The following is an 18,086-nucleotide window of genomic DNA, read 5'->3' on the forward strand; positions in this document are numbered from 1 at the left end:
TCCTCTTTACGCTATTTCATGAAGCCCGCCTTTCCCAGACAATATTAAACATAAAAAGCTGCCTACCCTGCCATCGTTTCCAACAGTGAACTGAGCCATCTTCAGACAGCTGTCAGCATTGGTTTTACCCGCACGGGGATACCGGTACTCGTCCACCCCCTTGTCATCCAGAGGCAAATAAATCTGGGGGCAAACAAAACAGCATTATCATTTATCAAAATTTTACGTTATTTTGATATGGCAAATGCCTTTTTCACGGGCCAATACCATTTACATTACTCAAATAATTAGAATGGTCATCTTATGAGTATTTCAATTATTAAAAGTATATAATTATCCATCGTCACTTCTGTGTCTTCCTGATCATCATTATCAGAATTATTTCATAAAAGGTATTTAGTTGAGATTAAAATGACTTGTTGTCATGTCATACCAGATATTATTGCATGTATAATACAAGAGCAAGTCATAACGGGTGCCACGCTCAGCTGCAGGTGCAGTTTTGAATAAATGAAAGCTTGTCAGATTATTTTTTTTTAGAGGTCACAGTTACCTTGACCTTTGACCTAGTGACCCAAAAATTGGTGTGGCATGTAAATCTCATCAAGGTGCAGCTACATATGAATGTTCAAAGTTTTAGGTTGAAGCACTTTGATTTTATGTTAAGGTTTTAGCACGACCCGGACGGCTGGCTATGACAATACCTCGGGTTTTCTCCGAAAACAGCCAAGCTAATAATAAGCAACGGGCAAACTCAATAGCTCATCTGTACCTAATTGTCTAAATATCTTCCACATATCATTTAAAACAATATGCTTTCTGTTTACCTGTACAATATCCACTTCAGATTCATTCACTTCCTCATAGAGTATCCTGTATGTTCGTCCGTCTCTACATACAGGGTCCCACCAATATCCTGTGTACCTGACACACACAGCACATGACTTTGACGTAAGTGTAGCTTAAAGCCTGAGGTTTCATTAATACCTTGAATCAAAATATTTAACAACATCTGTCACTTTTTGAAGCTTTAATATTAATAAACTAAAATTCCCCTTCTACTTGTTGAAATCTATCTGATTAATAGTAAACTATTTGTAACCTATTTATTTTGGCTTGATTGCCTCTCTGATTTATCACAAATCTGAGGGTGTGGATAGATAAGTAGGTTTATTTATTTCAATATTTGAGATTTTAGATCTAGTATATATATATTTATGATGATAACATCAATAGACTGTGTCCAATGAAAGCAATACACATCAGAACCACCCTTATAGCTTTATAAGCAATTACAAAGAGAATTAAGAGCTGGTTACAATAGTTCCAAATCCCCGCCGAAATGTGTTTGCTTGTATGACAACATTTGTTTTAAAGGGATCTTTTCACGCTTTGGTAAATTGACAAAATTGAAAAAAGTTGTTTCAGACTCGCAAATTTTCGTTTTGGTTATGATATTTGTGAGGAAACAGTAATACTGAACATTTACCATGGTCCAATATAGCCATTATATGCATCTTTTGACGATTTTAAAACCTAAAAATTATAAAGCGTTGCAACGCGAAACGATTGAATAATTTGGAGAGTTCTGTTTTTGTCGTTAAATTTTGTGAAACTACGAAGATTGCTTATATAACGTATAAAATACGTAAATTATGTGTACCAGGCGGAATAGCTCAGTAGGTTAAAGCGTTTTTACTTCAGGACTCTGGCAGGACTCCAGGGGTCACTGGTTCGAAACCTGCTCCGGGCAATGTTCTTTTCCTTTTTTTAATTTTATTCTTGATTTTTTACTGGAGCTTTTACGATCCAATGTTTACATTTATCAATATAAAGCATTTAATGAATAAGTTTAAAAAATGCCAAAATCTGTGAAAAGGCCCCTTTAAAGAGTAGAATAATATTTGTAAAAACAAATAAAGGGAGATTATTCATTATGCTCCGGACAAAAATTTACTTTGAAATTAAATAAAGGGATATAATTCAAACACTAAGGTAGATAGAGTTATGGTTCTTAGTCACTGCACTTTTCCTACTTGTCATATGTTTATATTTCAAGTTTCAAGTAAATCTCTTCAGTAGATTTAGAGTTATGCTCCGGACAAAAATTTACTTTAAAATTATATAAAATGGGAGATAATTCAAAAACTAAGGTAGATAGAGTTGTGGTTCTTGGTTACTGCACTTCTCCTAGTTGTCATCTGTTTATTTTTCAAGTTTCAAGTAAATCCCTTCAGTAGATTTAGAGTTCTGCTCCGGAAAAAAAAGTTACTTTAAAATCATATAAAAGGGGAGATAATTCAAAAACTAAGGTAGATAGAGTTGTGGTTCTTGGTCACTGCACTTCTCTTAGTTGCCATCTGTTTATATGTCAAGTTTCAAGTAAATCCCTTCAGTAGATTTAGAGTTATGCTCCGGACAAAAATTTACATTAAAGTTATATAAAAGGGGAGATAATTCAAAAACTAAGGTAGATAGAGTTGTGGTTCTTGGTCACTGCACTTCTCCTAGTTGCCATCTGTTTATATGTCAAGTTTCAAGTAAATCCCTTCAGTAGATTAAGAGTTATGCTCCGGACAAAAATTTACTTTAAAGTTATATAAAAGGGGAGATAATTCAAAAACTAAGGTAGATAGAGTTGTGGTTCTTGGTCACTGCACTTCTCCTAGTTGCCATCTGTTTATATTTTAAGTTTAAAGTAAATCCATTGAATAGATTAGGAGTTATGCTCCAGACAAAGTTTCAGCCGGACAGACAGATGGACGGACAGGACCAATAACTATATCCCCTCTGAATTTTTTTTCGGCGGAGATAAAAATAAACTTGTTTACAACAGCTGGTTAAAAGAAGCTATCTATGAAATAGTATGTAGCTGAAAAGACAGATCTATGAAATAGTTTGTTGCCGAAAAGACAGACTGAGAAGTTTAACAAAAATGTCTTTTTTGTGAGCTTTGCAGAACAAATATTTAAGCCTGACCAAAGCTTAGTGGATCGCCATGGTGTAATGGATATGGTGTCTGCCTTGCGACAGGTTCGATCCCTACAATGGACTCGTTCCCTAGATCTCCCCAAAGACACAAAGTACTGGTTCTAGTACCAGGAAACAGACTCAAGAGCGTTTCAAATAAGTAGTAAATACTTTTAATGCAATCAAGCTAAAATAAATAGGTTTAAACTAAACTAAGCACAATTTTTTGGTAGAAGCAATTAGGTTGGGCTTGTCGCATTATCCCAAATAAACACCCTTTAGAGGATGACACTTTCAATTTCTTAGTTACATACAATGTAAAGATTACACACTACCAATGTCAAGATTACACAACATAAATATCAAGATAACATACTACCAATATTAAGGTACTACCAATATCAAGGTTACACACTACCAATGTCATTTTTACCTGTCAAACTCTTCCTGAACCACAAAGGAAGGCACCCCAGAACTGATCCAGTCTTGCCTCACATCTCCTGTCCCTACAATCATAGAACTATACAATTTAGGTCACTTTTTTTAACTGATGAAGTAAGACACAAACCTTAACATTCACAAACAAGACCAGACTCAGAGTTGTAGCTAACTTTCACAACAATTCTGTTACCGGGTCACACACAACCATTATGTTAGGCCACAAACAACAACTCTGTTAGGTCACACACAACCATTATAATACCTTTGTTAGTGAAGGTCAGTCTCAGCTCCTGCTTGTTGTCCACATTGCACACCCAGAGGTCGTTACTACGCACAAAAGCCACAATATTGGGATTGGATGGGCAGGATTTGGGGTCCATTCTGGCCCCTTGGACCTCAGTAGGGATGGGCTCTGGAACAATTGGGATTGTGCTCTGAAATAAACATGGAAAACCTGCATTAGCCAATAATATGAGTCTCCTTCTGGGAAAACCAGGTTTAACCCTTTGCATGCTGGGAAATTTGTCATCTGCTAAAATGTTGTCTGCTAAATTTCTAAAATTCGCATTTTCTTCGATTTTTTTCAAAGAATACTATCAGAACAGCAAACAGTTTGGATCCTGATGAGACGCCAAGTTCTGTGGCGTCTCATCTGGATCCAAACTGTTTGCAAAGGCCTTCAAAATTTGGTTCCAGCACTGAAAGAGTTAAATGCACGTGTGAAAAGTGTTGTCCCAGAATAGCCAGTGCCTTTGTTTTTTTGAAAAGGATTCCTTTGAACAAAAAAAATCCATAACATCACTTTACTACCGTGAAATAAACCCTGTTTTCCCAGAAAAAGGGATTCAATCAAGCTTCAACTTATTGATAAAAGCAGATTACATAACAGTTTATATATAGGATCTGTTAGTTATAGAACCCCAAGTTGTCCACTTAATTGTAAGTTGTACATGTATATGTATATGTTAAAAGATACAATAAATGGACATTGGCACAACGAGTTATTTCCTAAAAACAATAGTACTTTGTCCTTTTTATGTCCTGTATTTAGACACCAAATTACATGTACTTTGATTTGTAAGTATTTTTTCCCTAGCACATGCTTTACTAAATATTATAAATGCAGTGTTTTTTTTGTTTTGGTTGGCTAGAAAAAAAGTGTGATTATTTTTCTCTGTTTTGTCATGTGCACAAACAATGTTTTCTTTTTACAGCTGAATAAATCAAATTTCAGAACATGCTTATTTTGAGTTCCTTAGTATGACAAAGTGGATACTACTCCCTGACATTTTTTCATTAAATGACAATTTAAATCTGAAAGATTAACAAAGCTGTATTTAGTTTTTTATTACTATAATGTTTAACTTAAAAGTATTTTTGCTGCTGAAATTTCTGTAATATGGAGTTCAATCTAGTTTACAGACTATCACATCACATACAAAATACTTGTTTTTCTTTGGACTAGCTGTTTCACTTTTCGACAGTGTACATTTGTATTATGCCATTTTAGGTCAGCAGGCAATCATATCTGTCCAGTTATATCAATATCTAGTTTCACAGTTGAAACCTCGATTGAATTCTACTGGATAACCTGTAAATACAGAAAAGTGTATTTACCTATGTGAATTATTTCACAAGACTTTGTGTTTGTTCATGAATAAACAAAACCCTAGTACATACACTACAGTTGTCTGCACCTATATCCAATATGTTACAGTTATCTGCCCCTATTTGTTATATTCTTCTACTTGTCTTCCTGTATGTGCTATATTTGATAGTTGTCTGCCTCTATAGGGGTTTTTCAGCACTGTCTGCGCCTCCGGGACACGGAGGCATTCTCATAGCAAACGGACCCGTTCCCAATCGAATTTTGATATCATTTTTTTCCAATTCCAAAAAATAAAATCTTCCAAAATCGTAAAAAGTAAACATAATTTATATCGAAAGAGTGACTTCCCTTCATTCGTGACGTAATAAAGCCTTTAGTGACACAGATTTTTTGGTGTATTTGCAAGATGCATTTGCTCTCAGTGATGACGTTCGAACTGTTCCGCATTATACAAGAGTATATAGAGCCGCACAATACACATTCTATACCATATCTGTAGACGCTTATTTTCAATCATGGCTTCGCACAATAGTAAATATTACATTAAAAAAACAAAAAAAATAGACGCTAAAGGATGTGTTACGATATCATCGATGTTTTCAAAACGCTCAGAATCTTCCGAAATTACTGCCGTGAGTAACCCTGAACAGACAGGCTCGGACAATACGCAGCAAAATGTAACAGCAACAGAAGTAATGCCCGGGCCGTCAATCACAAAATCGGCAACTGAATGCTCAGAACCTTGTAAGAAAGTTGTAGTTCAATCGTCATTTAATTCATTAAAGTATGAAATGAAATACCCATGGCTCTATTTTAGCTCGGCCAAAAATGTTGCTGTAACTTGTGTTTGGGCAGTGTTTGTTTTGCATGTGTTTATATAAAGAAAATTGTCAAACCACAGACTTATTTAAGCATGATTAATTTGATTTTTTTTCACAAAATGAGCCATTTCACGAAACAAAAAATCCCAAATGCGCAATTTTGTCTATAAAAAAAATCCCAATTTGGTCAGACTCCTTTTCCCAAAGTAGGCAAAAAAACAACCCCTGCCCTATAAGCTCTATGCCTGGTTTTCTCCCCTATGTGCTATAATCTACCTACAGCCAGGTTACTGTCTGTGCACGTGTAGAGGGAATTGCCTGCTGGGAACAGTAACCGCCTCTCGTCTGTGACTTCAAACGATGTGATCCCATATACACCCAGCCTGTAATACAGAACACACAACCCATTTCCATACCAGGGATAGGAATGAAACATTTATACTTAAAGGAACTTAAACAAATTGTGTATGGATTGTATTTGATATTGAAAATCGTTAAATCATGTTTATATGATTATCAAATTTTGCAAACATGCTCATCACATTTAATATTCTAGTGCTCTAACACTGGCATATTAAGAACATTTTAAAGATCATATGACTCAATTTAAGTTCATAATGGTTCACTTCCCACCTCTTCCTCTCCCTCATCAACTGTTCCTCTTTGGACATGTTCGCGTTACCAGCCAGGCTCGCGTTTGACGTCTCCAGCAGAGGACACCACTCTAGTAGAGGCGTGATGGATGATGGCTCCGGTGGAACGTTCACATACATCACTGTGGACTCTCGCTGCCTCTCAGGTATACCCAGGAAGTACAGTCTGAAATTGGTAACAATTGAACCAGGCTCTGGGATGGCGGGGTGTAATGCATATGCATATAGTATCCTCCCAGATTAGCCTATGCAGTCTGCACAGTCTAATCAGAGTAGACAACGTCCACTGTTACGGTATTTTTATTTAAAATTTGAAGAATGACTCTTTATAGCAAAACATGTGTTTACATGTAGGTCGAAAATGTTGTCCCTGATAAGCCTGTGCAGACTGCACATGCTAATTTGGGATGACACTTTACACACATGCATTGAGCCCATTTTTCCCCGAATGAGGCTCAAATACAGAGCATTCATTGACTTTGAACACTGGAAGTTTGAACTTCCTGCCTATTTGTCAATAAATGTCCAAGGCGAGCTTTTCTATATATAATTGCATCAATAAACAACACATTTTATTATCACCTACTTTTGAACAACAACAAAATATTTGTATGAAAACAATGTGATTCGGTATTTGTTCACTGACCTGAAACCATGACCAGACACAATGATGTGACACTATTGTGCCAGAGTAATGTCAAGCTGTTTGTCACTCCCATAAATAACAGCCAATCAAAATGCTAAAAAAGTTGAACATGCTCCATGATAATAATATTCTTCATGTCTGTATTACGTGAGAAACAAGGAACCACATGAGATAATTTTGGTATATGAAATGTTTTCCATTTTTCAATTGTTTCATGAACTTCATTGTATTTGTTCTCACCAGAATGTTTTCCGATAATCGGTAGCAAAACCATGCAATACATATTCTCTTTGGTTTACATGTATAATCAATGCTAATTCGTAAGTAGGCTGAATGGATAAAAAAAAATTGAAACTGAAACCCTAAAATTTAATTTGATTGTATATCCTTATCATTCATTATTATTTCTTCAATGTTTATTGGTAAGTAAGCAGAGTCAGGGCTTTTCATCAGGAAGTTGAAGAGGCCAGGGGACTTTCAAATTGGGAATTTCATGCGCGATAACTGCTCATTTTGGGAAGACCGTGTTTTCAAAAAAGTTTTTGAAACAGTGTCTTTTCATTGTGCAGAAGTATTAAGAGACACATTGTTGTGCATTCTTAATCATATTAAAGCTCATTGCTTTCAATTCCGGATATGCCTAATACATGTATGTCTAAGTAAAAAAAACAACAATTTTTTTTTTTACAATTTGGGAAATTCCTATATCAAATTTGGGAAAAAATGACCTTATTTTCTATTGGGAAGGGGCCAAATTTTGGCCCCTGTTATATAAGGGTGAAAAGCCCTGAGAGTTGACACTAATTTGATAAGAAACAGAAACACTACATTTTCATTTTATTATATATGCCATTTACTATTTACCAGATAAATATTTACCAGATAAATGCGTTTTGATTATCAACATAATGATATCATTTCACAGACATTAACAATATTAACAATTTTTAAACATTAAATTTTATATTTCCATATTAACCACTAAAATGCTGAAAACACTACAGCACTAACCTTGTTATGGGCCCTGACGGCGTTTCTTGAGTTCTGAATGTGAACGATGATGGTGCCCGACTTGCAAGCGATGTGATAACTTTCCGAGTATCCTTGACAACGCCCTTCAACTCAGACCAGGATGTTCTGTTGTTCTGTTTTTGTGAGGTGTACTCCAAGTCTGCGCAACCCATCGGGTTGTCTGACATTTCTGAGGCCATGGTGATCTATAGATGATGAATTGTTTGAGGATAGATGTGGTTGGGAATTCCTGAAAAGAAATGAGCTGCGCTCTAAGAAAACTGCACAGGCTAATCAGGGACGACACTTCATACACATTCATTAAACCTGTTTTCCAAGAAAGCTGCTCTGAGTAGATTCAGTAATTAGTGTCTTATAAGAGGAGCACTGTTTCATATTGTAAACATGCTCACCAAGTAATAAATGTACCGCTACAACTAATATTTAAGCAAGGTCCAAGGAGAGTTACCACTACAATATATGAACACGAGATTGGTCTTGAAACCAACATCTCCCATGTTATAATTTAGACAAAAGCCTTACATGCTTTACTATTATTAAAAAAATACATCCATTTTTATAATTGATAAAATGATTTGATGTGTCGCATAATTGATGTATTTCATGTCGCATAATTGGTGTATTTTATGTATATTCCTTGTTCGGTGTAACTGAATACATAATATCTGTCTTCATGAAGAAATGCATAAATGGGCATCATATGTCGTCGTCAAATTAGACGAAAAAAATGCACCAAGTTATTGCCCATGGCTGGGTTCACTAATTAGTTATGTCTATGGTAAGCACATGCGCACTGTTAATTTTCATGTTAAATGACAGGTGAACTTTCATATATGCAGTTAAACAAACGTGGTCGCGCATAATTATTGGCGTATATATGCGCAAGATGTGTAAGTCACACATAAAGCCATCCCGTATCAGGTAATTCAACTCATGTTAAAGTCAATCATCCAGACAGCCGTCACCCAATTTATTTGTCCATTATTGTATAAATTGGCATCTGCGTTGTATGAAGGACAGTCTTACTAAAACGGCCAAACATACAAGTCGCATTATTGCTGGCTTTCGCGGGATGGGCCCGTTGCGGGCTTCGCATGTCTCTTGTATTTGACAAACATTTTGGAAACGTTGTGTTGTGTTAATAAGCAGAAATAAAACGCAAAGAAATCAGAAATGAACTTTGTTGGTTACTGTGTCTTTTCCACGAACGATACGTAATTGCAATTACGCTACACAGTACATTTTATGGAGCAGTGTACCATGGATACGACCGAAGTACGATCACAAGTGCGATCACGTGCCGAAAAAATGAAAACATCACAACCACAACGCGACAAGAATTCAGGTCAGTTGTTTAAAAAAATTATGGCAAACTTGGAGAGGGAATTTCAAAATTTATAAAGTAGAAAATTAAAGTAAAAGGCGTCATGACAACGAAATTTTTAAGAATTGTTTTAAAGAATTTAATGTAGTTAGATGTTAAAAATAATAGTGTTGATAATAAATTATGTACGAACAAATTTTACAAATATCAAAATCATGCCAATTTTGCATTTATCGGTACATTTTTATAAATAACGGTGAATTGAGAATAAAAAGAGATATTTGAGTTTTACATTATTTTTATGAGTTATAGAAATAATGAAATTAGAGGCGAACAAATCATTGAGAATATTTAAAGAATTTTATATAAATTGTGTATGATTATAATAAAGATTGTATATGAACGTGCGTTTTTTGCGCACAAATCCATTTTAAATTGTTGGTATTTTTTGTAAAGTTCCATTTAATTAAAACGTACAAGGAAATAATAATATCTTATATAGTTGGGTTTATTATTTTAATAAAGAAACTTTGGCGGTGGTTTTATTTATTAATATAGTAGAAAAAACTCGGAGATGATACAAATATTCAAAGAATTTACCTAGTATTTTACATTGGCAGAATTAAGAATTTAGGAATTTAGATTATTTAAGACAGTTTTGTTTATTATTTTAATAAAGAAAATAAGGCGGGTTTTGTTTATAAGAATGATAAACAAAATTAAAGAGGACGAATAGATAAAATTATTGGAAAATTTAAAAATAGTTTTCCGAATTGTAAAAGAAAGAAAATATGACATAAGAAAAATAATGTTGATTGCGAATATGAATAGGGCAGACACAAAAAAAATAGTATGTAAATATGTATATACGTCATTGTGTTGATGAAAATATATGTAGGATATCGGTAATATTGAAGGTCTTGAGTAATTTTAAGTAAGAATTTAATGCGATCTGACGCGTATAGCGCAGTGAAAATATAACGATATGTACGCATTAAATTTCTAATATAATTGTTTAAGGGTTACAATTATATTTTATGAGCACGGCTGACTGATCAGTGTTCGGACATACCGAGCCCGAGGTTCTGATAACCTTAGCGTCCACATGAGTAAGAGAATTTATCCCTGTGCCATCGAAGCAAATTACGCTATTGACAAAAGATGCGATGTCGCATAAGAATTATTTGAGTAGTTCGATTAGGAGCAAAGACCTGAATTTTGAAGTATACCCATACGTGTTCTTATATTATGAATGCATATATATAAAAGTATGCCTTGTCATATTTGCGCATTTTTACAAGTGCACAGGTCAAACATGACAATAAATCTATGCCCAACGGCAAAACTATAGTGATAAAGATGAGGTTTATGAAACCATGATATGAACAGGTACGTCTATCATTACCCATTACTCTAGGTCAATAAAGTGGCGCGCGCCTGTCAAAAATTTACTGGATGCACGTGCGTAAAATGATTATGCCTAAGGCGGTACACAAGTCATATTAAGTAAATGGCTTGTCAGATGTCAAACTGTCATGTACTTATCCGAAGTATGTTTTATTGACTAATATTTTTTCGTTGTAAAGAATTTATTTTTTTGAATAAGATATCACAGTAAGTTGTCATGACGATATTTAACAATAACTTAGGGGATATTTATAAATGTTTGCCATGATTTTGAACAACTGATACTTGTATCACTACGACGCAGATAAAAATATCGAGATTTGAAGACAACGCCAAAGAAGAGCGACTTCGCGAGACAACGCCTTCCACAACGAATAGAAGAAACAAACAACATAATTAGAATGGAACATCACGGCGTTTACTCTCAAAGTGAATACCTGGTTCTATCGCTCAAAGAAGACCAACGCCAGAAGATTTCGAAGGACAACAAGTGACGCAACACTGGACACAATACTTGTGACGTTAAACACTATAGAGTAGATGCAGCCGTTCAACTGTTTGATGTGCGTAGATAACGCATTTGGAATGATACTTCCGAGGCCTAAGACATCAAGGAGAACACTGCTATAGTTAATACCTCGTGAGCATTATGGCCAATAGAAGATCTTAATGTCCCAAGAGAAATGAAGACGCTGGAACCAAGAACAAAAGTACAATCAACAACAACAGAAACAACAATGCGATCACAAAGGTTTTAACAGACGTCACAATTGATTAGCAACGCGGTACGCATCAACACCATATCCAGAGATAACATCACGATGGATTCAACAACAGAAACAACGACGTGATGACGGCTGGTTCAGCGACAAAAACAACAGAAACCACGATGACATATCCAGCCTCGATGTGAACCTTGATACGCAGATGAGTGCAACCGACCACGTGCGATTTGCCTACACAGCTTGGCAATAGATAGAGCTTCTTCACGACAGCAATGGTAGATAACATCACCCATGAATCAACATAGACAGAAAACAACAAACCAAGACATCTACTTGACAGCAACAGGTACATATTCAACCCGGGCAATACCTTCTTCGAATGGACAGCACAGGAGGTCACTAGTCAAACAACGCCTGTAGTGTTATGTGGACAATCGATCAACGTCATTTAACATTGATACATGATATTGTAAGACACTTGTCATTCAGGATTTGATCTTTCTAAAGATTTTAAATCATAAAATATAAAATCTTTCTTTAATGAAAATGAGGTGTGTGTCGCATAATTGATGTATTTCATGTCGCATAATTGGTGTATTTCATGTATATTCCTTGTTCGGTGTAACTGAATACATAATATCTGTCTTCATGAAGAAATGCATAAATGGGCATCATATGTCGTCGTCAAATTAGACGAAAAAAATGCACCAAGTTATTGCCCATGGCTGGGTTCACTAATTAGTTATGTCTATGGTAAGCACATGCACACTGTTAATTTTCATGTTAAATGACAGGTGAACTTTCATATATGCAGTTAAACAAACGTGGTCTCGCTTAATTATTGGCGTATATATGCGCAAGATGTGTAAGTCACACATAAAGCCATCCCGTATCAGGTAATTCAACTCATGTTAAAGTCAATCATCCAGACAGCCGTCACCCAATTTATTTGTCCATTATTGTATAAATTGGCATCTGCGTTGTATGAAGGACAGTCTTACTAAAACGGCCGAACATACAAGTCGCATTATTGCTGGCTTTCGCGGGATGGGCCCGTTGCGGGCTTCGCATGTCTCTTGTATTTGACAAACATTTTGGAAACGTGTTGTGTTAATAAGCAGAAATAAAACGCAAAGAAATCAGAAATGAACTTTGTTGGTTACTGGGTCTTTTCCACGAACGATACGTAATTGCAATTACGCTACAGATTGTACACAACATGTTTTTGTGTTTGTGTGATGAGCCGCAGCGAGTGAGTAGGTTGAAAAAATAAAGTTGAAAGTTAAAAAGAATATATGGCCTTAACAACAATCACCTGATGATGAATGTTGAAAACTGAACCATTTCCTCACTGTAAGCTGTTAAGCTTGTGGTTGAAATTTCGTAAGATAGTGCATCCCTCATGAAACTATTCAATTATTTAATCTAATCAAATAGCTATAGATGTGTATTATTTTGAATAGCATGTTGTACATGTATAATGATAAAATGTACTGGATAGTTCCATAGAAAATACACATATAATTTTGAAATCTTTTGATACATAAATTTACTTTAGAAGTCGATACACATCCAGTGACCCCTTAGGAGTTACCAGTTGTTATAACAGGGGCATTATTTGAACAGACTTTGTTGAGGACCACTATACAATGTTACATTCCCATACAATGGTACACTCCAAATACTTAAACCTTCACCCTTGCAGTTTCAGAGAAGATTTCTTTATGTATTTACTATACCTGTCTAAATAAATCATGTGGCCAGTGGGGTGTGGCCAGTTTTGACCAAAGAAGAAAAAATTAAACAAACTTTGTACAAGACCTTTATATGATTTTTCATACCAAATACTTAAAGGCCTGCGACATGCGTTTTTAATATATTTATCAATTTCGTTTTTAACTCTGATGATCTACTTTGAAAGTGGGCCAACTATGTTATGTACAAATCTGCCAAGCACTTAAGGAGGAGAAGACATTGCAAGAATATTAATGTTATTCCTATTTGCCATAATGGTCAAGAAAGATATTTCTGTTCTTTATTGTCCGTCATCTTTTAATGTACAATCCTATGTCGGGCTACATTTGCAAACCAAATAGTTGAGCCTGCTGTTGTTTTGGGACAACTATTTATGCTGTGGTGTCTTATGAAGTTCATGGAAAAGTTTGACATATTTAGGGACGAGGAGATTTCTGATTTGGGGGGATTTTTTTACTTTCTGCCATAAAGAAAAAGCTGAATATTGGTGGTAATTTGGGGCAAAAAAAACTGGCTAAACCTGAGCACTATTTGCTCATGTGAGCTAAAAAGGTTTTAAAAACATTACATTGGTAATACACTCATCTAGTTTTAATACAGCCCCTACGGTGCTACTGGAATTTGATTGGTTACTTTCCATTTCTGATTAGTTAATCATGCTGCCTTTGTTTCCTGTAACTTTATATAAAACTTAACATTTTAGTAACATGTAGTGCTGGTGTTGAATTTGTTATAATTCATGATAAAACCCAATTAAGCTCTTCAGTAACTTAATATACAGAAAAAAATGCTAGGATTAAGAATTTCCAATGGCATTGACATTATAAGTTCTTCTTGAATGCTCTGCATGAGCTTTTATGAGTACATACATGTACTTACAGTTCAGAGTTCTTCAATATAAAACTTAATTCCATGTCAAAAAATTAAGTCTCAAGGTTTTGTATAAAATAGAACTCAATTAACCTTATACATTGTAACAAACACAATACTTATTCATATCGACATCAACTTGTTGTTTTTTTCGTTGATAAATGCTCAAACAAAAAATGGATAAAAACATAATAAAACCGAAGTTTTTAATTCATAATTTGATCTTCCTTACGGGGGATCCAGAGATACTAGGTGTAGCATGATTGGTTAATTAGACGCAACATCTATCTGGCCCAGGATTCAAGATACAGTCGATGTATATGTATGCATAAGGCTCGATTGGTCATAGGCAACTCGGGTACTACTTACATGTACCCTGGGTACTCTTAAGTACACTTACATGTACCCCGGGTACGGAAAATATATTTTATCTTACCAGGACGATATTAGACTTTTCTCGAGTTGTATTCCCGCCCAAAATCCGATGTCATAGAGCTGGCTACCGATTATCTTAAACAAACTTCTTTAAAAAAACAACTCTTTTCAACAAAAAAAAAGAGCTGACAACGAACAATTTAGCGTTAAATTTCCCAAGTACATTTTAATATTTTTACCGTACCCGGGGTACATGTAAGTATACTTAAGAGTACACGGGGTACATGTAAGTTATAGTACCCAAGCCGACAATGACCAATCGAGCATACATAAACATATTCTCAAATACGTAATACTCAGTGTTTTCCATTGCAAAAACTTAGACATTTCGGTGAACTGTTGACATGTTTGAAACTTGGATTAATACCATTATTCTGGGAGCACACAGCATCAAGTTAGTCATACATGCCAGAATTTTTTAGGTCCAAAGTGGGACATTCCATAAAAAATTGTCGGGACATTTGACCAAAAATCAGGAACACCTAAAACGTCCATTCCACCTTTACTGTAGTCAATATAGTACTAACAAAAACTCTTGATACTTTTATACAAGACATAAAACATCTGATATGAAGCATGAAATCTAAAACATAACAATAACAGTTTTATTAAATAAAACAATAGCAAACAATCTTTTTAGAGTACAAAATCTGGACAATACGACAACAATACTCATTATATTCCTTTCAATGGCAAACATTAACGCAGGGGAGGCTATCCAGTACACTGAAAGTACGGGTTACAGTAAACTATCTACCGAAAACAGTTACATAAGCTTGACACGGAATGCGCGGCTGTACACATTTCCGAGGTAGGTTTTGGGTGGAAGCAAACCGTCTTTGTGTTCATTTAAACTGCAAACAACGCCTCAACCGTTCTATGGCCCAGATTTTCCCTTTCTTCTTTCTGAATTTTTTTCAGTGCGCTGAAACAATTTTCTGGATCGGCGTTTGAGTGAGGGATTGACAGCGCTGCAAAAGCAAGTGAAGAGAGTTGCGGGAACCGAGCCTTCTGTAGTGGTGTCTTGATGCTGGCAATGCACGACCAGAAGGGGTCCAGTGCCATTCCCTCAACGTAAGGGGGTAACGCGCTTTCCGAAAGCAGCTGGAAATCGACGAATTCATCCTGAATACGATCTGGATTTCCCACACCTAGCCGCACGGACAGCTTGACCACTAAAAACAAAAATGACATTTGTCAATATCGTATTAACTTCACAATGATGCTTAACGTAATCATTACTTGTTTATTAATTTATGGTGTGTCTTTAACTTGTTAAAATGACAATTAATCTGTATCATATTTAAATAAAAAATGTATATATTTATGTTTACACCTACCAGACTCTGTCAATGTGCTCTGTCTGTTCTCTGGACGCAGGAAACAAAGACAAAAACAAACACATTTAATAATTTCAACATTTATTTCATTATAATACAACTATCGATAGCAATAAGCGACCACTATCTTGAAGACCCCAATGGTGTGAATGCCTGATAAAATCAATAATTACCCAATAAATCCCTGATAAGGTGTCATAAACAACACTGGTACACACGAGAAGTAGAATCGGATTGTTAATTGGGGGCAATAAAGGGTTTAGTGGTGGTAAGTGTTAGCCAAACAGAGCTTAAATAGCTAATTTTATTGGGAACCTATAGACATTACATCGTTTTTTACGAATGTCGGGACAAATCATCTCATATCGGGACGCCGGGACAAAGGGCCCAAAAGCAGGACTGTCCCCCCAAGATCGGGACGTCTGGCATATATGAGTAAGTTGTTTTAATTTTAGCATTATCCCTTATTCTCATAGTATCAGCCCTCCTCATAGTATCGTGACTTAAAACGAAAACCCCTCAAGAAGTGCTGGAACATAAATGTGCTTTTTCAATTTTTAGAAGTTTTAATTTACTTGATGGTTATCCATGAATATGACGACAATTATTCGATTGGTTTTTGTTGTTCATTGGAAAGTAGGTCATGTTAAATCCAGGTGGATGCTATGATTTTTAAATTACGAAACACACAATTATGTAAGTTTGTTTATGGATAAATAGTAAATTTATCCAAATTAAATGTTTTATATGCAATTCATTGAATAAAGTGTTAATTAAAAAAAATATGAACAACATGAGCAATAGTTTCGTTTTTCCATTAAGATACCATTTTTAGAACAAGCACATGCAAATAGAAACGAACCCTAGCAACCAATCAGAAGGGTCGATATAATGAGAACCACTGTACATGTTTCAGATAACTACAGGGAGCCAAGTCTAGCAAATATTTTGTCGATTTAAATGCAGTTTTCGTTGTTATGTCCAAGTCTCCAAGAAATTAAAATATACATTTAACTATAAATTGCTATAAAACACATGTGTGTTTTTGTATTTGTTCACTTCCAAAATTCATCTGCATTCATAACAATACTACTGATAGACATGCTAAGGATAAATATATGATCTGCTTGTTTTTATTTATTCCAGAAAATAGTTTGTTGCTCATGTTACCAATTAAAGTGCCACCTGGACACTGAACAGCAGAGTTTCCATGAAAAATCTTGTCACTAGTCCCAACTCCCAGCGATCTGAAGGGTCAATAGCTGATATTGGATAATTGCAACTAGAATTGACATAGTCCATATAAATGTACTCCCAAAGCCTTTTATAATTTTTGTTAATGGTGGCTCTGGTCATAAAGCTGAGAGTTGAATTATTGCAACTAGCATTGACGCCCAATTGGACATTGTCAGCTTGGGTACTACTTAAATGTACCCCGGGTACTCTTAAGTGTATATAAATATACCCCAGGTACAGAAAGTATACTAACACGTACGTACCCGGCCAATTTAGACTGTACCTGAGTTTTATTCCCACACGAAATCGGACATAGGCAAATGAAAAACAAAATTTTATTTAAATAAAGCCTGTCTAAACTTTCTTCTTTGAGTAAGTGTTTCGATAATATAAAGGCGATTATACAAAATACAAACACAACTTCCCCTTTTTTTAAGCTGACATTGACCAATTCAGTGTTAGAATTCTCGAGGGCGTTTTAGTATATTTTTAGTATACTTAAGAGTACCCGGGGCAGTCGCACATTTAAGTAGTAACCGAGCAAACAATGATTAAACAGGCAGCATTGAGTCTCATGATTCAATGACAGTGAATTGGACACAATTGAAATCAATGTATTATGAAACATGAGCCATACTAAAGACGTGTTAGTTACACATAGAGTAACATAACTGAGAGATCAACAATAGTATTAGTCATTCATTTACCTTTAAAACATATTATTTTAATCTTCATCAAACAGAACTTGTATACGAAGACTTTTCTACAGTAACTTAGAAGTTGGTAACAGGGTGAAGGTCAAATTACTTTAGAGTAGCGTCC

General features: G+C 35.3%; 1 protein-coding gene across 6 annotated transcripts in view; it reads right to left on the reverse strand.

Moving 5' to 3' along the window:
- Positions 1-18,086, reverse strand: part of LOC127869372 (dipeptidyl peptidase 9-like) — a 169,624-nt gene extending 151,538 nt beyond the window's left edge. For all 6 annotated transcript variants that reach the window (XM_052411881.1, XM_052411879.1, XM_052411882.1 and 3 more), the window contains exons 1-8: positions 17,972-18,086; positions 8,152-8,401; positions 6,475-6,660; positions 6,122-6,224; positions 3,674-3,845; positions 3,404-3,476; positions 828-924; positions 67-183 (exon numbers count right to left, since the gene is read on the reverse strand). In XM_052411881.1, the coding sequence (XP_052267841.1) occupies positions 67-183; positions 828-924; positions 3,404-3,476; positions 3,674-3,845; positions 6,122-6,224; positions 6,475-6,660; positions 8,152-8,351 (948 nt within the window). In that variant the 5' untranslated portion in view covers positions 8,352-8,401; positions 17,972-18,086. The remainder of the gene's footprint in view (positions 1-66; positions 184-827; positions 925-3,403; positions 3,477-3,673; positions 3,846-6,121; positions 6,225-6,474; positions 6,661-8,151; positions 8,402-17,971) is intronic.

Source organism: Dreissena polymorpha, chromosome 2 (genome assembly GCF_020536995.1).
Source record: "Dreissena polymorpha isolate Duluth1 chromosome 2, UMN_Dpol_1.0, whole genome shotgun sequence".
Lineage (NCBI taxonomy): Eukaryota > Metazoa > Mollusca > Bivalvia > Myida > Dreissenidae > Dreissena > Dreissena polymorpha.